We start from the raw sequence: 23,639 nt of genomic DNA, 5'->3' as shown, positions 1-23,639 counted from the left end.
ATGTGCTGCCTGCATCTTGCTTGGGCGCAGCCATGGGTGGTGCAGCGGATGCAGTGCGAGTCTCCTGCCCCGCCGAACGTGGAGGACTCTGCCTCGAGCCTCGTCGTGGTACACGCCGATCTGGCGCCGATGAGGTAGGCCATCGTGCGGGTACATGCCATCCGGGGAAGCGACCGCGTCGCGTCGTCCACTGTTTCGATCGGCGTGCACCACAGCGGGGACGCAGAAAGTTGCGCGGCTTTGGCCGGAATTTGCGGCTCCGCGCGGGCGGAGTTCGTCGGCAGGCGCGTAGGGGTGGTATGGTTTGGTGGTAGGATCTGGATGTGCGCTATTTGTCGTCGGTTTGATTGACTGGTTGGTTAAAGGGAGTTTCACCGTCGTTTTCTTGCCGGTTCCTTTTTTTCTTTCCAAACGTCTCTCTCCTCTTAGCGTCCATTTGGTACATAAACATTTCGGTTTCATTTCGTAGGGTTTAGAATTCTACCATAAATATTTCGGTTCTAGTTTGTCCTTATAATTTTTTTCTATAAATTAGAATCATTTTGTACAATCTTTTAGCTAGTTTGATAGATTTTGATTATTGAGAGACGATGATAATTATAAATGAGACGAAAGTGATTTAGAAATACGAGAAATCACATTTTTGCCTGTGTCTCACTTGCAGATTAAAAAAGAGAATTATTTCTTCGGATTTGGATTCGAATCATTTGATAACATACTATTTTGCAAGGATTCCACTAATTCTAGTTAAAATCTAAAACGTTTTTTTTCTGCCAAAGACACCCTTAATCAGTCTTGTACTCAGTTACATAGGCCTCACGGTTTGGACTGGAATGATTCCCTCGTGAGTTGATGGCCAAGTCGGCAGGCTGTCGTTCGTTGCAGCCTTGCAGGGGCCATTTCCTGGGATCTCGAATTCTTCATAAGTGCAACTCCAACATATGCTTAAAACCAATCCTAATAGCTAAATTTTGGATATATATAAAAAAACTACTCCAACAGAAATCTAAATTTTTTCTCAAAAATAGCGACACCTAAAAAACACGTCCCTGCTTGCAAGATCTAGCGAATCCCGATCGCACTCTATCGACGATATGGGAATTGGGGGTCCCCAAGTTCCAAGGCCAGGACAGCGCAGTGCCACATGGCGACTTCCTCAGGGCCCAATTCCCCGAGGAACCGAGGAGAGCAAGATCCAGGAGGGGGTGCTCGGGGTCAAAAACAGTTGATCCTTGAGTACCCAGAGTTCCCCGATGATCCGAGAAGAGCCAGTTCCGGGAGGGGTACTCGGGGCCATGAACAGTTGCCCTTGTCGGAGGGTGAACTCCTCAAGCAGGGATCCTGAGGGACCCCCTTTGAGATTCGATCGGGGGATGATTCTGAATCTGTTTTGCGGGTGAAATAAATGGGCGTAAATGCGATGCAGGTGGAGTAGAATGATCGGATGCAGAATGCAATAAATGCTCATGAGATTTTTAGACAAGTTCGGGCCGCACTGAGCGTAACACCCTACTCCTGTGTATATGCTATAAATGCTCTGAGAATGTCTCTCAGAGATGTCGATGGTTACAAGAATATTGGTCTAGCCTAGAGCTTCGGGGTCCTTGTTCTTCGGTGATCTCAGCTTCTATGCTTGTACTGGACCTCTGTCTCCTTTCTCGGCTTCCTCCTTGTCAGAGAAATCCGCCCTTCTCCAGGGAGCCCCGCCGCCTTAAATATTCGCCGGGCGGTGGTGTGCCCAGAGAGGGAGGGCGTGAGTTCCAAGGCGCTATAAATGGAAAGCAACCATCATGAGCTGCTGCGCGAAGTGATGGGGAGGGTTGAAAACGTGCCCCCGTCTGGTCTGTTTGTCATCATGTCGTTCTGCAACGGGGGCCGCGGGGAGGGCCCACCGGGCAGCCACCGAGCAGCTCGGCGTGCCCATTCGGTCAGAGCGGGTCTGACACCGCAGGGCGGCAGGCGGGACACCTTGGGCTTCACGATGTTATCCCGAGGCGCGCCGGATGACACGGGATGGGACCCATGCATTAAATGTCCTCACGCCTCTCTGCCAGGCTGTAGCAGGGACTGACAGCAAACATGGAGGAGCAGTTGGAAGTGACAGGCCATGCGCACTCTTAAATGCGGCATCGGGCCTTTCACTGGTTGACACCTCACCGCTGGACCTCTGTGGGGGCCACCGGTGAAGGACTTTTGAGGCCGTCGGGGAGCCGAGTGCTCGGGGGTCACTGTTCACAGTCCCGAGCACTTTCTCCCAGATATACCCTTTCTTGGTCTTCGGGGAACCAAGTGCTCGGGGGTCACTGTTCACGGTCCCGAGCACTCTCTCCCGGATCTAACTTCGTTGGATCCTCGGGGTACTCGGGTACTCAGGGGCCACTGTTCGTAGCCCCGAGCACACCCTTCCCGGTACTCAGCTTTCTTGATCGTTGGGGGACTTGAGTGCTCGGGGGCCACTGTTCACGGCTGTCGGTGTATCAGGAACCGGGGGTCCCTGAGTCCCGAGGCCAGGCCAGCCGTCCGCCACGTGTCACCATCCCGCGAGGTCTCTCCTGCGGGATGAGGAAAATCTAAGTTCCGGGAGAAGGTGCTCGGGGCCACAGTCTCTGGTCCCCGAGCACCCCAGTTCCCCGATGACTCGCAGAGTCCAAGTACCGGGAAGAAAGTGCTCGGGGAGGTGCCCGCTCATCCCCGAGCACCCTAGTCCCCTGACGATCAGAAGAGCTAAGTTCCGGGAGAGAGTGCTCGGGGACCGCGCGCAGCAGTCCCAGAGCGCACGGTTCCCCGAGGGCCAGCGTGAGAATGCTCGGGAGCGAGTGCTCGGGGCTGCGCGTGGCAGCCCCCGGGCACTCGGTTCCCCGAAGGGTCTGTGCAAAAGCGCTCGGGAGAGAGTGCTCGGGGTTGCTCGTGACAGCCCCTGAGCACTCAGTTCCCCGGAGGATCATGCGCGAATGCTCGGGAGAGGGTCCTCGGGGAGGTAACCAGTACCCCTGAGCACCCGGTACCCCGAAGACAAAGATAGTCATTCTCGAGAGAGAGTGCTCGGGGAGGTGAACGGTACCCCCAAGCACTCGGTTCCCCGACGACCCAGAGAGGCCCCCAAGGGGCCCACAGATGAGGTGTCCGCCCGTCAGAGGTCCAAGGCCACATTAAATGAGCGCACGTGGCCTGACATATCCAACTGCTCCCGCCACGGCGTCAGTTCCTGCCATGCTTTGGCAGAGGGGCGTGGGGCTATTAATTGCACGGGTCCTGTCCAGTATCATCCGGTGTATCTCGGGATAACATTGCCCGGATCAAGGCGTTCCGCCTGCCGCCTGCCATGGCAGAGGAAAAAGACAGGGCGGGCACGCCGGGTGGCTCTGTGGCTGCCCGGTGGGCCCCTCAACGGCGCCCGTTGCCAGGGAGCCCACAGTGACAAGTGACCGGACGCGCGTCGCGTTTTTCGACCGCCCCAGTCGCTTCGCCCAGAGGAAATGATGACACCTTTCTCAGTCGTGGCGTCTTGGAATTTGTGCCCCTTCCTTCCCGTTCGGGGTATGTCGCGACCGGCGAGTGCATAAAAGGGTCGGCGCACAGGAAGAAAAAAAAGGAACAAGCCCAAGCAGTCGACCGTGCCACAACCAACGAAGAAGACGAACCCCACAACAAACCAAGCCAACGGACGAAGACATTGTGAGCTAGCCGGAGCAGAGCTCCCGCCGAGAAACAAGGAGCCTCAAGCTCTTAGTTAGACACAGTATTCTTGTAACCAGCTACATCCTTGAGGGATCACCCTCAGGATAGTTATTGCATCCATACAGGAGTAGGGTATTACGCCCCCGTGCGGCCCGAACCTGTCTAAACTCCGGTGCATTTACTTCCCTTTGCACTTGGTCGATCATCCCCCACCACCGGTCGTTGCATTTGCATCCACTTCCATTTATTTCTCCGACGAACTTATTCAGGATCATCCCCCCAGTCGAATCTCTAAAAAGAGGTCTCTCAGGATCCCTGCGATAGGAGCTAATCCTTCGTCAACAGCCCCGAGCACTCTCTTCCCGGCGCTTGGTCTTCTCGGGTTATCGGTGAACTTGGGTACTCGGGGACCATTGTTTATGGCCCCGAGCACCCTCTCCCGGGACTTAGTCTTCTCGTACCTCGCGGAGATGATCCCCGCGGGAGGGCGTCACGTGGCAAACTGCTGATTTGGCCTCGGGACTCGGGGACCCTTGGTTCCTGTGTCACCGACAGCCCCCGAGTACCTGAAGTTCCCCGAGGACCCGAGAAAAGACGAATCCGGGAGATGGTGCTCGGGGCCAAGAACAGTTGGTCCTCGGGTACCCAGAGTTCTCCGAGGACCTGAGAAGCCCCTTACCGGTGGACCCCACAAGGGCTCCATGGTGAGGTGTCAATCGGTGGGAAGCCTGATGCTGAATTTAAGAGGGAGCGTGGCCTATCACATCCAACGACTCCCCCACGCCTGTCGTACTGAGTACATCAGTCCCTGCCACCGCCTGGCAGGAAGGCGTGGGGATATTTAATGCGATGGGTCTCATCGCACGTCACCCTGCGGTGCCCATAAAGGAAACAACTTGAAGATATCGTCGCTGGGCTCGAGGCGTATCGCCTACCACCCTGCCGCGTCAGACCGTGTCAGATCTGCTTTGACCGGATGGGCATGCGGGGATATTCAGCGGCTGCCCGGTGGGCCCCCTTGCACCTACTGAAGTTGGGGCGTATTGAGCGACGGGACCGGCCGAAGGGCGCATTTTCAACCTCTGTAATATCAAACTATAGACCCATAATGATTGCTTTCCATTTATGGCTTACGAGAACTTATGCCCCCGTTCTGGGCACACCGAGCCTCCCCCAGTAGGATAAAAGGGGAGGAGCACTTCATAGGAAGGGAGGGTTTTTAGAAGTCGAAGAAGTCAAAGAAGTTGAAGAGGTCGAAGAGGTGGAAGAGGTCAAGCTAAGTAGAAGTTAGAAGTTTGGGTGAAGCTCAAGACTTAGAGCAAAAAACCTTGTAACACAGAGATCCAGAGAAAGGTATTCCAAAAACATTAATAGGATATCAGACACACAGGAATAGGATATTACGCTCCGTGAGGCCCAAACCTGTCTAAAATCCCTTGAGCATTTACTCATACTAGCCGACGATCATCCGTCCCACCTAGATCTCATACATTCACATTAAATCCACGTACGAGGTAGATCCAGAATCAGCCCCCGACCGAATCTGAATGGAGGTCCCTCAGGATTCCCGCTTGCGGTGTTCATCCACCGACAGACTCCTAGTTGGCGGAATCCTCGATCCCGCGCTCCGTGCGCCGCCCACAGCAGAGCGCTCGTCGATAGGGCGGCTACTTCGCACCCCCTCCCCCCGCAGCCTGGCGAGCAGTAGTGCGTCGCGAGGGCATCGTTCGACGGCCAGCGGTGGGCGCATGTGACGCTTGTTGGGCGAGAGTGGCGGCCAGCTGTAGGAGGCAGTAGCTAGCTTATCGGGTGAGGGTGTTGCTGGTCAGAAGAGGGAGGCGACTAGCTGGTCAGAAGAGGGAGGCGACCAGCTGATTGGCGGAGGGCGATGGCCCTGTCCTGGGTGGACGAAGGCGGCACCGGAGCATCAGCGGGGGGCCTCGATGGCGTAGAAAATCCGGCGAAAGAAGTCTACGGCGGGCCGACAGCGAGGGTGGGAGAGCCGAGCGCGGCAGGCCGCTGCGTAGGTGGGTGAGACACTGATTTCTTGCTCTTTCGAGTTGCCAATATAGCAATGTTGTGCAAATTCGAGGTCTTTCGCCTACTCAGGCGGCTTGCAGGTCGTGCATTGTCTCTACGGGGTGGCCGTCGATGCCCAGTGCCAGCCTCAGGGACTCCGGTTGGTGCACAAGCACACGACCTTGAAGGGCTATAAAAAGAGGTCTGTAGTGTACTAGTATTTCACAGTGCAAATGCACAATTGTAGATCGTAGCCTCTAAAATTGAACGGTGCTTTGATAATTTTCATCATATGGAACGGAGTAGCATACTAACATTTACTTAGTTCAGTTGAATCATAATATCATTTACTTAGTTCTAATATCTCGAATATATATAGGCTATTTGTGGTGATTTCCCTAATTGTGTATGCTACAATTTAATGAACCGGTGAAAAGTGGGTTACTAGATCGGCCCAAGTCTTATATGAGAAATATTCTAAAAAAAAGAAGAAGACCACCCTTAATTCAAGTCCGAGTACATCTACTCCAAGTACCCAGATGATAGTGGAACGACAACTCCAGAATATGAGGTGTCAACACAACCATTGGGGACGAAAAAGGGGAAAGAAAAATTTTGTGGAGGTGGAGATGCTGTGTTCATTGATGCAATGGATAATCTGTAGGCAAAGAAGAAAGAGATGTATGCAGAGAAAGAGCTCAAGAAAGAGGAGAGATACAAACAAGCATTTGCACTTGAATAAGAGAGATACAAACAATCAGTTGCAATAGAACAAGAGAGATTAGCACTAGAGCAAGTGAGGGTTGCAACCGAGAAAGAATAACTTAAGGTAAAGAAGCAAGATGTAGAATTGAACAGGATGGTAGAAGAAGGGAGATTATAGCTATTGACATTACCAGTATGTCCGAGACATAACAACGATACTACAGGAGTTTGCAGAATGAGATCATGACTCGTCGTCGATGCAGTGGCTCAGGTTGATCTTGTATGGTCCCCTAGGTTGATCTTATGCAGCAACGATAATATCAACCTCTAAATTCCTATGATTGTTGGGTTATTATTTTGGTGTGTAGAAACTGATAACCCTGAACTTATGCAACAATGCTAGTAACCTTTAAAGTCTAGTAGTTGTGGAGTCATCTTTTTGTGTAATTAGAATTTGATGACCTGTGAACATAGCTAGCTAGTGCTTTTTGGCTGATGAACTTGTGATCACTTGTCTGGAGGATGGAATTTGTGAACAATCAGAACTTGTTGCCTAATTTGTTCGAGTGTTGAGGCTTAAAACCACATGGACGAACGTTTAGGAGATCCAATATCCTATCATTCTAAACTTCCCTTGCCAATAGAAGTGCGAATCATGGCAAATTTTGTTAGAGGAAAACAACATTGGATGAATTATGCACACATGTTGTAAAAATTTATAACCACACAAGCACACACATAAGAGCAATTACCACACAATCACACGCATTGTAAGAATTTGTAAGAACAATTACCACATAAGCAAACGCGTTGTAAGAGCAACTACAACACAAGCACACACACTGTAAGAATTTGTAAGAGTAATTACCGCACAAGCACATACGTTATAAGAGTAATTACCATATAAGTACACGTGTAAAGAAGTTACTACACAAGCACATATGTTGTAAAAATTTGTAAAAGCAGTTACCACACAAGCACACGTGTTATAAGAATTTATAAGAATAGTTACCACATAAGGACATACATTGTAAGAATAGTTACCACACAATCAATGATAAGAGAAGTTATTCTCACAACCCTAATTGTTTTGGGTGACTATACCCACTGTTGACTGCAAACCAAACACTGCCACAAACTTTTGCCAAATATTTATGGCAGCAATCCAAACAGGTGTCACACAATATTTTCCATGACTAACCTGTGGCATGGGTGCAAACCAAACACTCCTATTTTGCCACAAAGTTAGTCAAGCCACAAGTGTGACTAGCGTCTAATGTTAGACATGGCAAGAGTAAATGCATACCAAATACAAGAGTACATCCATACCGAGTGCAAGAGTACATGCATACATAACTAAGACTATGACTCATACATTATTAATACTGATCTCTATGACGTTATTAGAGGTGCTCGATTAGATCCGCTTGAAGCTGAGAGTGAGTTTACTTGTCTGTAATGTCATGATAAGTTTAAATGAACTCACGTAGTTTTGATGTGCATTTATAGGATGGTGTCGCAGTTTCTCCTAGCCCATCAAATTGTAAGTCTTTCGCTTCACCTCGCTCATCTTCAGTAATCATGCTGTGCAAAATCACACAGACAGTCATTATTTGGCCAAGTATATCTTGGTCCAAAAAACTAGCAAGTCCATGTACAATAGCAAAACGAGATTGTAGAACTCCAAAAGCTCGTTCCATATCCTTTATAACTGCTTCTTGTGCTTTGACAAACTATTTTCTCTTATTGCCTTGTGGCTTGTGAATGGTCTTCACAAAGGTGGTTTATGAAGGCTAGATACTGTCATCAAGATAATATTCCATTGTATAATTGTGATCATTAATGGTGTAGTTCACATTTGGAGCTTGCCCCTCTGCTAACTTCGCAAAGAGTGAGGAACGTTGAAGCACATTGATATCATTGTGAGATCTAGGTAAAAAAAAAAACATGCTAAATCCATACATCTTTTGAAGCAACAACTTCTAGTATTATTGTGGGCTCACACATATGACTAGTATACATATTTTGCCATGCCGTGGGGCAATTCTTCCAATACATCCAATCTATGCACCCCAGCATACCCGAAAAACCTATTTCCTCCCCTATTGCAAGTAGTCTAGCAGTATCATTCTCATTTGATGCTTCAAATACATATCCCCAAATACATCAATAACAGTGGTGTGCAAGAGAAGAATCACTAGGAAGAGTAGATATATAGACTCAGACAAATATAGTCGTTGGATAGATGACCGTTGGAAACATAGCCGTTGGAATATAACCGTTCCAAATATAGCAGTTGGGAACAACCGTTCAAAATACCTCTATTTAAAAATAATCATTGATAATTTATATGTTTAAAAATAGTTGTTGAAAATATTGTGGTTTGAATTGCAGCTGTTTAAAAATATAATTACTGGGATATAAGGAATTAGATATTGAGAGTCTGTTAGAGAGTATAACGATATTAAGATAATCTAATTGGAAAGACTCTCTATATGGGGGTTTTGGAGTTTGTTGAAGCTGCCCTAAGATCATCACTAATCATATTTCTTTTATTTTGTTCTCTTTCTGATTTTTTTTCTCGTTATTTTTATTTTTTCTTATCTGTAACCGTTTTTTTTTGAAGGGATTCGTGAAGTTAAACAAGAGAAAATCCCGTCCAAAGAAAATAATTTTGAGAATTACTTCGTAACAGAAATCATGAAGAAAAATGGTTAAAACGTTAATAAAAAAAGATCTTCATCCGTAAAGGGACTCCGTTAGGATGGTCTAAGAAGCGTAAGAACTCAAACAGGGACAGGGAGGGACTCCGTTAGGACGGTCTAAGAAGCGTAAGAACTCAAGCCAGGGACAGGGAGGAGCTCTGGACACGAACACGAGCAAGGCAACGCACGTGTACATGCACGTACGCGCTCGTTCCTGGCACTGTGCACGTGCATATGCGAGAAGAGCAATGGGCCGCCGGCATTAATGTACTCACGCGACGTCTTGTCTGTCGCCGTGAAAGGGCGTCGGCAGCGCACGAGCGGGGTCAGGGACGGAGGCGACGGCCGCAGGCACCGTGGGAGCCCCGAATAGCCGGAAAATGTACGCGCGCGTCACATCCTCTTTTCGTGCTGCTGCCTCATTGGATGCCGTTGGAATTTTCGTTGCTCTTGTGGAGCTCGTGAACGGCCTGTTCCAGATCTCTCCCAATAAAGCAGGTGACGATCTCTGAGGATCAGACCGACCGAGGTGGATGAGCAGCGACCGTCGGAGGAGCACGATGAGGCTCACTGAAGAATTGCTTGACTATCTGCTTCTGGATGTCTCTGACGTTTGGAGGAGTTCCTGCTCGTTTTCGGATACTGTTTTAGTCTCTGTTTGCTTAGCCTTTTCGAACTTGTAATCGTAGCATATCTGTCTAAACCGCTGTTTCTCGCTCTATCCTTTCCTTGTTGGATGTAAGACACTACACGATTCTATGGTTCCGTTACGAGGCAATGTAAAGAGGGTATTTCCGTGTTAAAAGAAAAGCTCGTGAACGGTGGGTTGAAAAAAAAAAGTTTTGCTCAAGGGAAGATCCGGCCCAGTAAAACCCACAATTGGGCCCACCCACCATATCAAGCGATTAGGCGAGCCCATAAAAAACCGCGAGCCCAGCGTGGGCTTTCCACCGCCCTGCTCTCCTGTCCCGCCGTGCACCGAAGGCGGCGTCCAGCTCTGACTCGCCATCGCTCGCCGCTCGCGGTCTTCACGTCGCTACTCTCCGCGCGCCACTTTGCCGTAGCCAGGTCCCTTCTCTCCTCCCTCCTCACGCCTGTGACGTGCCGCCCTCCCTCGCAGCGCGTTGCCCCATGCCATGGCGGCCTTCCATGACATGCTCCTCCGCGCGTACGCCGTTGTGGGCATCGCCTCCCGTGCGACCGAGGCGCTTGACCTCACCGTCTCTCGCCTCGGCCGCCTTGATCCTCGCTCCCTCACATCCTCCTCTCCCTCCACCGCCGTTGACCTCCTTAGGCGAGCGCTCACTTCTTGTCCTGATTCCGTATCGCCTCTCTCTGCGCCTAGTGTGGTCGATGGATTTTGTAAGTCCGGACGCATCGTCGATGCCTGCCAATTGCTCGACAAAATGCCTCGCCACGGCGTAAAGCTGAAAGCGTTGTGCTATAACTTGCTGCTTGACAGCGACACACGCCAAAAAGATGACGACCGGGTCGTGGAGTTGATAAAGATTATGAAAAACAAAGGTATTGAGAACCTGTTTGGCAGAGCTCTCAGAGCAGCTTTCCGATTAGAATCAGGGGAGCACTGCCAAACAGTAGCTTTTAGCTCTCTGAGTGAAATCCGTAGCTGTGATTATCTGAAATGAACTAGAAGTTGGGGAGCTAAAAAAACAGCCTTCCCTGGTTCACTCACTAGAGAATCACTTTCAGCCACAAAATCACTTCTACAGAGAATCATTCACCCAGAGAATTTGAATCAGAAAAAACTTTACCAAACAGGCTCTAAATGACAGTTGGGACGTATACAATCCTGGTGGCGGCAGCCAGGGAGATCGACAAGGTTGAAGCTTTGTTTGATGAGATGAAAAAGAAGAATGCCATAGGGGATGAGTATTTCTATACAGCTGCCATCAACGCATATTGCCGCGCAGGGAATGTGTGGAGGGCGTCTGAGGTATTCGACGAATGTGTTGGCAACGGCATTGAGCCAAATGAGCGTACATATGGAGCATTAATCAATGGGTTCTGCAAGACTGAGCAGATGGAGGCTGCAGAGTGTTAGCAATGTGATGTTCATCTTCAACAACCTGATGACCGCACTACCGAGAGTAGAAGGGAGAGAGGGGGGAGATGGATGGGTTCATACCTGAGACTCCAGTGGTTGGAGTAGGGTTGCTAGAACCCGCCATCTCTGCTTCGTCGGTGGAGCTCTGCGCTAGGGCAGCGACGGTCGGGGCAGAAGGGCTCGTCGGCATCCGACGATGGTGACGTAGGCGCACGTAGTCCAGGGCGTGACGCAGAGGGCCAGGTGGAGCTTCCCGTCGGCACAGCGCCCTCTCCTCTAGATCGGTTAGGGTTTAGGTGTCGGTGGGGTGACTAGCGGCGCGGTGAACCTCGTACCGAGCGCTCCGGCCCCCCACCTCTTTTTATAGCGCTGGCGACGGAGGCCCACCAGCCAAAATGGGCTGGACGCCCCCGATCAGGGCGCGGGTTAAGGTTCTAATTAAACCGTTGGGCTTAATCAGTGAGAGATTAGTCTAACACAGAGATGTTGCTGGCAGATATGCAAGCGTGAGGGGTAGGGCATAACCAAATTATTTTCAATACGATGATCGACGGGTATTTTCATAAAGGGATGGTGGACAGTGCTCTTAAAATAAAGGCGACCATGGAGAGAACAGGCATCAAGCTGGACGTGTACACATACAGCACACTGTCCTGTGGGCTTTGCAGGGTGACTAGAATGGATGAGGCCAAGAATCTATTGCATATCATGATAGAGAAGAGTGTTGCGCCAAATTATGTCAGCTACACTAAATTGATCAGCATACATTGCAATGAAGGTGACATGGTGGAGGCTAGAAGGCTGTTCCGGGAAATGGCAGGGAAGGTGGCAGTGCCGAGTGTTGTGACGTACAATGTTATGATGGATGGGTACATCAAGAAGGGAAGCATCCGTGAGGCTGAGAGATTAAAAGAAAGAGATGGAGAAGAAAGGGCTTGTCCCTGATGTATACACTTATGCATCGCTAGTTCATGGGCACTGTGTCAATGGGAAGGTGGATGTGGCACTGAAGCTGTTTGAAGAGATGAAGCAGAGGGGAACCAATGCTAACGTTGTGGCATATACGGCTCTGATATCAGGTCTGGCAAAGGAAGGGAGATCAGAGGAGGTGTTTCACTTGTAGGAAGCCTTCACACGGATAAAAGGAAATATATTTTACCACAAACAAGTTAAGGTTTCTCAGGCAGCCCTGTTGTTGAGAGAAGATGCCACAAGCTTATGTAAGTTGCTCCGAAACAACTGAAGTTGGCAATCCAAAATGAACTTCATAGTCTTAGTCAAATTACTAGATGTGATCAAATACTGGACTATTGCATTTCTGTTAAATGTTGGCATAAGTTGGTCTCCCAACCAGCTAGGGATACATGCAGCAAAGGGCCAGAAGCGCTTGCGTATTGATGTGCAATGTTACATGGACATCCTCCAGAATCTTGATCCTCTTTCGGTAACAAATAATTGATGTGTAGAACCAGAATTTGTTTGTGCAGACTTCATTTCAAAATTAAATTGTGCAATAGACATGGAATTGTGACAAAACAAGCAATTATTGTACATTGCTCTTCAATTTGCTGGCACTGGTATATAGATATGCGCAATTGGAAACTTGCAAGTACGCAAGAAAATATGAATGCTCCACGTGATTTAGTGTATCACTGTCACCAGCACAAAGCTTTGTTTCTAGAAGGAAGCGCCAATTCATGCTTGCATCGCCGTTTGTTCTTCCATATTAGCATCAGTATCAACCTTCAGTATCGTCCAGGGCTTGTTTCGTGTCGTCATTGTTCTAGAAAACAAGCAAATCATTGCAAATTCTTGTGCAACAACATATCTCAGTATAGCGTCATCACATAGATATTTATTATCATATGAAACTAACCGTCTCCGAATTTGTGAAATGAGTTGGTAGATTGGTCTTCTCTTCCTGGATCGCAGACCTAATTTCCTTGATTTCCTTGAAGCAAATACCAGGAGATGACGGGGTGCTCCAGAAGACAGAGAGAACTGAAAGGATGACGAGTTAGCAGAAAGAGAACGCACCGATTTCAGCTGCTCAACTTCAGAGTCCAGTCCCTTCTTCAGCCCCTGGAGCTCCTGTACGCAACGCAATCGTCAGCACTGGATACTCTGTGGAGCAAGATACTCGACACTCACACTGACACACAAGCTGAGGGCAATGGAGAAGGGACGGTACTCACATTCTGGCATGTCTTGATCTGTGTCTCGAGATTGGAGGGCCAGTTTTGCACCTCCTGAAACGGAGCTCGCTCATCTCAGCTCGTCGCATTGCATGCTCATCATGATTCATGCACCTGGTCATCAAACCAGCAAATTGTCCAAATCCAAGTGTACTACTCTAACCACAATTCTTCAGCACAGCAACTCGCCAAGCCAAATCCAAACGTCTCATGAACTGCACACGAACGCTAATCTGCATTTTTTTTCGTGGGACAATCCATACCTGTTTCAGCTTCTGGATTCTATCCAGCAACTCCGCCTGCGACGAGGTCAGCTCCTGCAAACAAACACATGATAGAAATTAACTAACTCACCCGAAGTTTCCTGTCAAAAATAGGGATTAAAATTATGTCGAAATTTCATGAATTTCGGAAGAGAATGAAGTATCTAATTTCGAAATTTTCTTTCATTAGCATGTGGAACTCATAAAGTAGATGACCAAAAATAACAAAAAACTTCATAAAGTTCAGTCTTTTCACCGGTGAAAAAAAAATTGTAGAACGATATTGAAATCTCCGATCACAAGAACCGATGCAACCCTCGAAACTACCTTGACGCGCGAGTCCAACAGCTCGAACCCCAACAATCTCTTCAGGCCAAGAACATACATGCAGGTTCATATCATTATTCATGAGCACAAGTGAACTACCCTCTCACCGCAAGAATCGATCAGAATTCTGGGTCCAGGCTTCGATCACTGAACCGGCAGTCGAGCCTGCACGTACGCGCGGCGCGGTCGCGGGTGCCGGAGGAGGAGGAGGCGGTGGCGGCGGGGCGGTCGCCTCCGCCATCCGGTGGTTTGATCGCTGGGGGGTGACGGCGATAATGTATGGCCCGCCGGATCGAGAGCTGCCTCGCCGGCTACCTGTCTTCGTCCCTGGAGGCTAGTGGTTGTCTGCAACGTAAGCAAGGCTGTGTCGGGTTGGTAGGTAGTTTTGCGCGTCGTCTTCTTCCTCGCGTGCAGAGTTAAGTTTCAGCCGTTCGCAGCCAGTCGCTTGCCGCCCGCCTTCAATGGCACGTTGCCTTTACGGGAAAATGCAACCCCACAACATATTATACATGCACCGTCGATCATTCATCATTTTCATTTATTACTTAATTTTCTCATATATTTATATTTTTGTCACTAACCTCTAACCCGACTGTTAAGATAAATAGTCAGTCGAGATTGGCGATAGGTGCAAATTGAATTTTCCTGATAATTTTGGCACGGCTACCTGTCTCCAACAAGTACATTAACAACATAGTGAAAAATGGCTTCTGTTTGGAACAAAGGGCTGAGTGTATCACGATTGGACTTAAACATTGCCGAGGTTCCGAACATCGTTGCTACACATACAACTATTTTCTTACGACCTGAGTACATCTCAAGATCGAACGGTCGAGGTTATTTGGATCGGATGAAAACTCATAAATACATGTGATGATTTAGATGTATGTTTATACTCAAATGGTTATACCCGTAGTGTAGGAAAGAGATAGGTAATTAGAGGAGGTGAATAGGCACCTTAACAAATTTCTTGCGAAATCGATAGATTTTTCCTATTTGAATTATCCAACGCAACTCAAAACTCAAGCTGAAGTAAAAATAGAGAGGAGTTTTAATAAGAGAAAATTGAGGCAACACGACTCTATGATGAACCATATGTTATACTCCATCCGATTGCAAATATAGGTCGTTTTAGGTTTATACATAATGATTAAAAAAGTATATCAAATAACCTTGTTGTCCCTTATTTATTCTGTATTGGAAAAGATAACTCATTCATTTGTGAGAGTGATAGCATTTATTAAATAAGAGCAAGAAGGGAACAAAAGAGAAAAAAGTGCATAGAAGTTTGAGAATGACTTATATTTAGAGAATAGTTGAGTAGGCTAAAACGACCTATATTTACAATCAGAGGGAGTATTTAAGATCAATTATTGTGTCTTAGCATTCGAAAGATCACAACTTGTAAAGAAACTAAAAAAGATGAATACTGAGCAACGAAATTCTCTAAGTTGATTGTTTAGAGGCAATGGAATTCAAGACCCATCACATAAGCGTGCGTATGCGAATTTTATGCTTTTAGCAACAAGAACATTGACCTCACAAGATAATAAAATTTTAGCCCAAAAATCAAAATGAAAATAAAATTCGGAAACTGAAAAACTTGCAAACTTACAAAGGAACCAACAGAGTGAAACTAGAATAAGGTGAGCACAATAACATGAAGAAAAATAAACTCAATTGCAGTAGAAGTCAACCCTATTTTAAGCAGATTACAAAGATTTTTCCTCACAAAGCTCTCACCTAATATATAGGCTAAGCATTTCTCTTCCTCTCCTCTAAAACTCTAGCACAAAGCTCTCATATGGATGACATAAGAGACTCAAAATGGCTGATTTATCTCCTCCTATAGCCCTACCTCTATATTTATAAGTCTAAAAAATTTGACCTATCAGTTTCTGAACTTTTTCTTAAAATACTTCTCTCTTGTAGTATATTTCTACTTACCATTAAGGGTATTTTAATCCATTTTATTCTCGATTTATCGAATGGCTGCAACGCCTTCACGACTTAGCTTCATCTCAATGCAAGCTTCACGATGGTACCACATACTTCTTCAGTCTTTCCATGGTTTTGAGATCAAAACGTGGAACGTGGAACCCTAGTACGCTTCTCAAAATGTGGCTCCTCACTTGCTTACACCTTAAGCAAGCGCTCCGATATCGACACATGTACGCCATCTTATGATCCTGACCGCCGGCAAGCCTCTCCCACTCCCGATCCTTCGGGCCGCCTTGTTACTTGCATCGGCATCTCATTCGCTTGATTTTGCTAGGATTACTCTTGACTCCGTCCGAGCTTCTTGATCTCCTGGCATCAAGTACTCCGCTTGGTCACAATCATCCTTCCATCGACCACCAAGTTGCATATATCATCTGCACACTATGAGACAAGCATATACATATCTCCAACTCTAATTCCAATTAGTTCATAATCAATATGCTCAAATAAAATTCCAAATTAATTCAAATCACATCAAAACTCATACAAAATCGAAGATCATCAAACCAAATAAATACCAATATCAATCAATCATCACAAGTAAACCAAGACATTTTAACTTGATTTCTCAATGCAACGCAAAAATCCCATAGCCGTCTAAGAACTTCACTGCATCCATATGACATAACTTTATTCTAGTTCTGGAATCTGGATACTGCCACTAACTAAAGGTTTGTTTAGTTGATAGGCAGAACTTGTCACAGTTTGCCACGCCTAAGGTTAGTTAGGTTTGATCAGTTTAGCCATATGTTTGGTTCGTAGCCATAATTATCGCAATATTCTACTCCTGCTATTATGGTCCCGCGCATCAGTGACTTAAAAAAGTATAGCAAGATTTTCTTAGTCGTGCCAAAGTGTGACGGAAATTTTGATCGACTAACCTTAGGCGAGTGTGATAAAAATTATGACAAATGATGAAAAATATTAATATATGAACCAAACAGACCTTAAGAATCTGTATACTCCTCTAAAAAAACTTAGGACCTATTTGGTTCATATACTAACATTGCCATCATTTGTCATAGTTTTTTTTGCCACACTCGTATAAGGTTAATCGATCAAAATCTTCGCAACACTTTGATAAGTCTAAAGAAATCTTACCACACCTTTTGAGTCATTGATACGCAAGACCATAGCAGCAGGAATATAATCTTATCACAATCGTTAGTACGAACTAAACATATATCTAAATCGATCAAACATAACTAATCTTAGGCGTGACGAACCATAGCAAGTTCTAGTTATAAACTAAACATGCCCTTGAAATCTATCGATCGCATCACAAATCAATGTTGCCTTGGCAACGTATGGGCACTTGCTGCTCGTTTTGCGCTGACTTGTTCGTTCAGAACAGTGCATTCATATTGTTGATTTCAAGCATTAATCTTCTTTTGTCAGTCGTTAACCACAGAATAATCAAGAAAGATACAGAAATCGGTATTTCTGTTTTGTTTTGAGAGATCCCGGAATCGATTGTTGAGTACACCACATTTGTTGTTTGGCTGCAAGTAACAGGGCATTTTCATTGCACACATAAGTAGTTATACGGAACGGCAATATACATACAGCACATCATCGGTACAGCAGTAGCAGTGGTGTCTCCTTAAACGTTGTAAGTTCAAGTAAACCAAGGCAATCCAAAGCAACATACACCAAGCGCACACATGACACATGTGATATTCTACATCCAGGTTCTACACAGGGAAGCTACTGGTAGGTCGGTAGTTCAATAGCTCTCTGGTTTATTCTACACCCTGAGTATAGAATAGTGTCTTCGTGTGTGTCTATATATATATATATAACGCGCAATCGAGTTGCTAACGATCGAGTTAGCTAGTTAGGCGTGGAGGCGTCGACGACCTTGAAGTGGTCCCGGTTCTTGACGACGACGTCGTACATGTGGGTGGAGCGGAGGCTGGCGAAGTCGCGAGGGATGGTGATGAGGTCGGAGCCGCCGTCGCGCTTGTGGAGCTGCACGATGGTGCGGTTCTCGTAGTAGCGCTCCCAGCCGAGCGCCCCCAGCCGCCGCTCCAGCGCCTCCACCGACCGCACCACCTCGTTCGTCGGCACGTACACCAGCGCCTTCCGCCCCGCCGCCGCCGGCTCCTCCAGCTGCATCACGCCGTTCCGGAACACCCACACCCCCGCGCCCGACATCGCTGCCCTGCCCTGCCCTGCCCGCCTACGTTGTACCACACCTGGTTTGCTGCTGCTGCGTGATGCGCGTATATATAGGCGGGCACCCCCCTCCCCCACTGGAGCCTGCACTGTCTTGAGGTAAGGTGTAGATGCGATGCAAAGCCATGCAGCTAGGAACCTGTGAGACGGATTCATGCCAACATGCCATATCATATCGGTATTGAATTGGCATGCTGTCGAAGTCGATAATAGCACATGCATGAGATTCGTCTGTAACATCTTTCATCTAAAGATGATTCTTCTGCACCACACAGGTGCTTCGATTCCCCACCAGTTCAGTTCATACTGAAGCTTCGAAATTATTACCTATGTTCCTTCTACCTGACATCAACATTTGCTCTACAGATTCGTTACTAGTCTGCTTTCACGTCATAATCTACTTTAGCAATTACTGGAGACCTCTTCTCAGGAACCGACAACTTCACGGGATGGAAAATAACATAGGCAAAAGTATTCCCAAAGTTTTAAGGAGTCAGCAAGGCCGGGCTTGGTCATGGTTATACAAATATACACATAAAATTTTATCCAAAAAAATTAACTATATGTCATATTCTCTGGTAGCCAAGCTCCCGCCCAACCGCCTAAGCTCAACTCCTAACCGGCCAAGTGCACAAGCTCCAAGCCCAACGCCCGATGGCTTAGCGCATAGCCGCACACATCTCGTAACTTGGCCCAAACACGTCTCCCAAGTCCTAACTTGTGACTTGACCCAAACACTGTCTCGTGAGACCTAAGTCCACGTCACGAGAGCCCAAGCCGAGATGGAGTTCGGACATGGCGGTGGCATGAGGGCATCCATGATGCCGAAGGGGGGAGCGGTGCCGGCGTGAGGGCGGTTTGGCTCAGTGGCGCGAGGGACTCCGTGGCACCGGTGACGTGAGGGACTTCGTGGTACTGGTGGGGTGCGACGCCTTGGGCTCGACCTCAACCAAAATGGCACCAGTGAGTAATTGAGCAATGAGCATCATCTTCTTTTTTAGTTTCTTTGGTAATTGTTGGCTTGTTGCAATGGTTAAGTCGTTCAGAGTTTGAATGTCTGATGTAGCAAACTTTGAAGTTAGATGTCGCATTCAGGCTACAGTGTTGTCATCCATGGCCACGCCTTTGTAGCGCCGCTGTGCCCCCCCCTGGCGCGGTCCGGCCGAACAGAGGATCTCGCCGTCACCCTACATCACTGTCCTCGTGCGCCACAACACTCCAGCTGTTTGACACCACCTCTTTCAGCGCGTCATCGCCTCAGTCGTCAATGCCCTTGGTCCTTGTCATGTTGTTCGGGTGTTCTCCGCTGGCTTCTTCGAGCACCACCGTCACGCTCTCTCGGACACCAGCATCACTGCTCTAGGATGCTAGTTCTGGTTCCCTCTACCATCTTCGTCCAGCACAACCTCATTGCCAACGTCGTAGTTTCCTCCTCGACCTCTTCGTCTACTTCGGTAATTGCGGGGTGCATCGACACCTTCTCCTCCTTGCCACTCTGCACACCACGACCGTTGAGGCCTTCTCTGCTAGTCCCTCAGACACTAGCGCACGGTTGGACTCCCTACCTTTGTGCATCTGATACTGGCAACACCGGTGTGTTCATTCATCCCTGATGCGTTCCCAGGCCTGGCAAACCCGATGCATGCCTTGTCCTCGATGGCATCGACTGTGTCGACTTTGGCATCAACCTCCTCTTCTACGATTGCCTTGTTCGCATCACCATTTTCTTCCCTTGGGCCTCCCTGCGCCCATCTCCATGGCGCTCGTGGCTTCAAGTGCGGCTCCCTCTACTACGACAACCCTGACTATGGCTACGTCCACCACGGCTATCTCATGCGCGACATTCTTGACCAGGGCTACCACCTTCTTGAGCACAAAGGGCTACCATCTTCTTGAGCAACTCATCGGTTTCTCCAGTCACAACATTTGTATCGCGTTATTTTGACTGCGGAGGGATACCATTCGTCTTCCTCTTCTGTCTCATCATCTGCGACGCTCTCGCTGCGACTGCGTGGGGGGGGGGGGTGGGAGGGGCGAGGGAGTTAGAGTATATTTGGGATATCTCCAGATATGGTAGTTAGGATTGATTGTGGTCCCATGATACCTGCCTTATCACCAGGAGATGCTTCTTGCCCTCCATGCTTTGTACTGTATATATTCTGCCCTCGAGGCTCAATGCAATACAACAACCACATTAACCAATCCTCATAATCATGGTATCACGAGTTTAGGTTCTAATCCTAGACTACAAATCCTAGTTACCGCCAACTTCCGCACCGAGCGCACCGGGGAGATCAATCTCCATGATCTCTGCTAGGGGTAGTGCCGCCCTTACATAGGGTTCGCACTACCGATCATGTTGATCGGCCGCCCTAGGGAATCTTTTCACGATCCATTGATCAGGGTTTTCTCTCTCTCCGATCATTGATCGGCGTTTCTCTTTGCTTTTTCTGATCAAAGATCAGTTTATAGCTCCCATCATCGTCCATCATCTTAGCGTGCCTCAACTATGACCTCAGCTTCGACACCACACCAGCGTCTTCGTCCACTACGCCTCCACGCGTCCCGGCTCGCATCGCCCATCTCCACTCCATGCGCCATGGATCCGTCTATCACACGTGCGTCGTCCGTCTTCACACGTCTCCATCCATTGACCCGTCGCTTGACTAGCACGACCACGACCATCCTCGACCACGTCGTGTCACCCATCCATGACTCCACGTGCCTTCGTCAATCGACATGTCGCGTCGCCTGTCAGGCTAGATCTCATCACGTCACCCGTCGCACTGGATCTGACCAACATGCACCACAGACATGTCGTCATGGCATGACACCTGAACCACCCCGCCACATCGCCCATATTCTCCCACCGGTCTCCACGTATGAGTCGCGCATAGGCTACCATGTCTCCACGTGCACTGGATCCGCTCCGTACCACGCGTCCACCTGTACAACCATGTCAGCCAGCCTAGATCGGCTCCGTGCATATACTGCCTGTCTCCACGCGCTGGACCATCGTGCTGGACCTCGCCCTTGACCATGTCACACGCTTGACAATGTCGCCAACCCCAACCACGCGCTGGACCGTCGCCATCTGACCACGATAACACTAGCGCACGATGCCCTAGTGACATCTTCACACGCCGCCACTTGGCTTCCATGTCCGCACACCCTCGTCACAGGTTCATCATCGCCTCCTCCTATTGGGACACCTCTGCCACCATCGCTTAGCGCGCCCTCAGTCTGATCAGCCAATCAAGCATAGCTCCTCCTGACCGATCGGTAGTGACTCTCGTTCTTCTCTAGTACGCATGTAGCCTCTTCCCGAGAATCGAAGCTACTGCTGCGTTGCCTTCAGGCTGCAGTGCTACCATATCCCTCTCCCTTGTTAGATCTTACTCATCCCGTGGTCGTGCCTTCGTAGCTCCGTCGCGCCCTCCCTGGAGTAGTCTAGCCAAATGAAGGATCTAACCGTCGCCCTACATCGTCATCCCCACACGCCACGACACTCTCAACGCGTCATTGCCTCAATCGTCGTCGTCCTTGGTCTTTTTCATGCTGCTCGGGTGTTCTTCATTGGCTTCTTTGAGCACTGCCACCATGCTCTCTCGGATACCGGTGTTGCCGCTCCAGGCTGCTGGTTTCGGCTCCCTCTACCATCTTTGTCCAGCACAACATTGTCGACAACGTCGTAGTCTCCTCCTCGACCTCTTCATCTACTCTGGAAATTGCAAGGTGCATCGGCACCTTCTCCTCCTCACCGCTCTACGTACCGTGACTGTTGAAGCCTTCTCTAGTGGTCCCTCATACATTGGCATATGGTTACGCTCCTTACCTTTGCACATCCGGTATTGGCAACACCTGTGCGTGCCTTCATTCCCGATGCGTTCTCAGGATTGGACAACTGGTGCATGACTTGTCCTCGTCAACCTCGACTGTGTCGACTTCGGTATCGACCTCCTCTTCTACGACCGTCTTGTCTGTGTCACCATCTTCTTCCCTTGGGCCTCCCTACGCCTGTCTCCATGGTGCCTCTAGCGCCTGTGACTTCAAGTGTGGCTCCCTCGACCGTGGCAACCCCGACTACGGCTACATCGACTATGGCTATCTCACATGTGACATCCTTGACCACGGCTACTGGCCTCGCTCTCAGCTACCTCAACTTCGGCATAAAGGGCTACCATCTGCATGAGCAACTTGTTGGTTTTTCTAGTCATAACATCTGCATTGCGTTATTTCGACTACGGGGGGATGTCATTTGTCGTCCTCTTCAGTCTCATCATCGCAAGGATGTCATTTGTCTTCCTCTTCATCCTCATCATCTGCAACGGTCCCGCTACAATTACAGGGATGCTATAGTAGTATACTTGGAATATCTCCAGATATGATAGTTTATGATTGATAGTAAACCTAAATATCTATCTTATCCATAAAAGAGGTTTCCTGTCCTCCAAACTTTATACTCTATTTATTTCACCCTCAAAGCTCATTGTTATATACCGACCTAATTAATCAATCCTCATGTTCTTTCAGCTAGTTTACTTAAACAAATTTCATTGCTAAGAATGCTAATTTGTAACTGAGTACTAACTGTTGGAACTATTTCTGTGAATAGTACCGAAGGGTTCCATCCGGGCAAAGAAAGAGAGGAGTGGATGTGGAAAGGATCTCCCCCGTCTTGACCTCTTGGATCCTTTATATAGGTAAATGGGAGAGGTAAAACTTCTTCTTCAATCCTTGTTGGGGTACAAATATTACATAAAGGCCCCTAAGCTTTCATATAGGCTGTTTGTTACATAGGCTCCTTTGTGGGTCTAGGCCTTTCCCCTAATAGTAGCCCCTCAGTTGTAAGCTTCGATGGGATAGCGGGATGAACAGGTACAACTAGGAAAAGGCCCAGACTTATAGTCGCCATGTACGTCTTGCTAAAAATTCTATCCCAAAAACCCAATGGGAAAAAAAGGCATGAAAAAAAGAGCATGTACATGGCACTGGTTTTTCTTTACATGACTGCTAGAGCTAGATACATTCTTATAACTATGCTTCATCTTGCTCGGCGAAGGGGTCTTAGGCGAAGGCTGAGGACTTTAGCGGCTGGTGAAGGTTCTTCTTCCTCTGTAGTCAAAGTCAAAGGTACATTTTCAATGACGTGCTCGGCGAAGGCTGCCACCTAGGCTTCGACGATCTCCGATGATGTGCTCAGCGAAGGCTACCGTCGAGGCTTCGGTGGGTGTAGCTTCAACGTAATGGATATAGCCGAGTTTGAAGCTGCTGCCACATCCCAGCAAAGGCAATGATGTCCTTGCATCTTCGCTCACATGCGCTAGCCAAACTCTTGGGACCCATGATGAGATTTTAATCTGGGTGCCACCCTAGCCCCTCTTGACCGGTGTTCGTGAGTGGTGAAGGATGCCGTGCGATTGACGTAGTTGGAGTTGACGTGTGCGAAGTCATCATGGCATAAGCCCCTCTAGTCGACGGACGCGAAGTTGACATGCCCGAA

General features: G+C 48.2%; 1 protein-coding gene and 2 pseudogenes across 1 annotated transcript; 1 reads left to right on the top strand and 2 right to left on the bottom strand.

Moving 5' to 3' along the window:
- Positions 1-12,295, top strand: LOC133890415 (pentatricopeptide repeat-containing protein At2g32630-like; annotated as a pseudogene).
- Positions 12,296-12,633: 338 nt separating this feature from the next.
- Positions 12,634-14,419, bottom strand: LOC133891180 (uncharacterized; annotated as a pseudogene).
- Positions 14,420-17,463: 3,044 nt separating this feature from the next.
- On the bottom strand, positions 17,464-18,170 carry LOC133891191 (flowering-promoting factor 1-like protein 5). The gene has a single exon (XM_062331910.1). The coding sequence runs from the start codon at positions 18,113-18,115 to the stop codon at positions 17,792-17,794; it is 324 nt and encodes a 107-aa protein (XP_062187894.1). The 5' UTR covers positions 18,116-18,170; the 3' UTR covers positions 17,464-17,791.
- Between the last annotated feature and the right edge of the window lie 5,469 nt (positions 18,171-23,639).

The sequence above is a fragment of the Phragmites australis genome, chromosome 14 (genome assembly GCF_958298935.1).
Source record: "Phragmites australis chromosome 14, lpPhrAust1.1, whole genome shotgun sequence".
NCBI lineage: Eukaryota > Viridiplantae > Streptophyta > Magnoliopsida > Poales > Poaceae > Phragmites > Phragmites australis.
The sequence above is the reverse complement of the archived record's forward strand: the minus strand, read 5'-3'. Positions and strand labels throughout refer to the sequence as shown.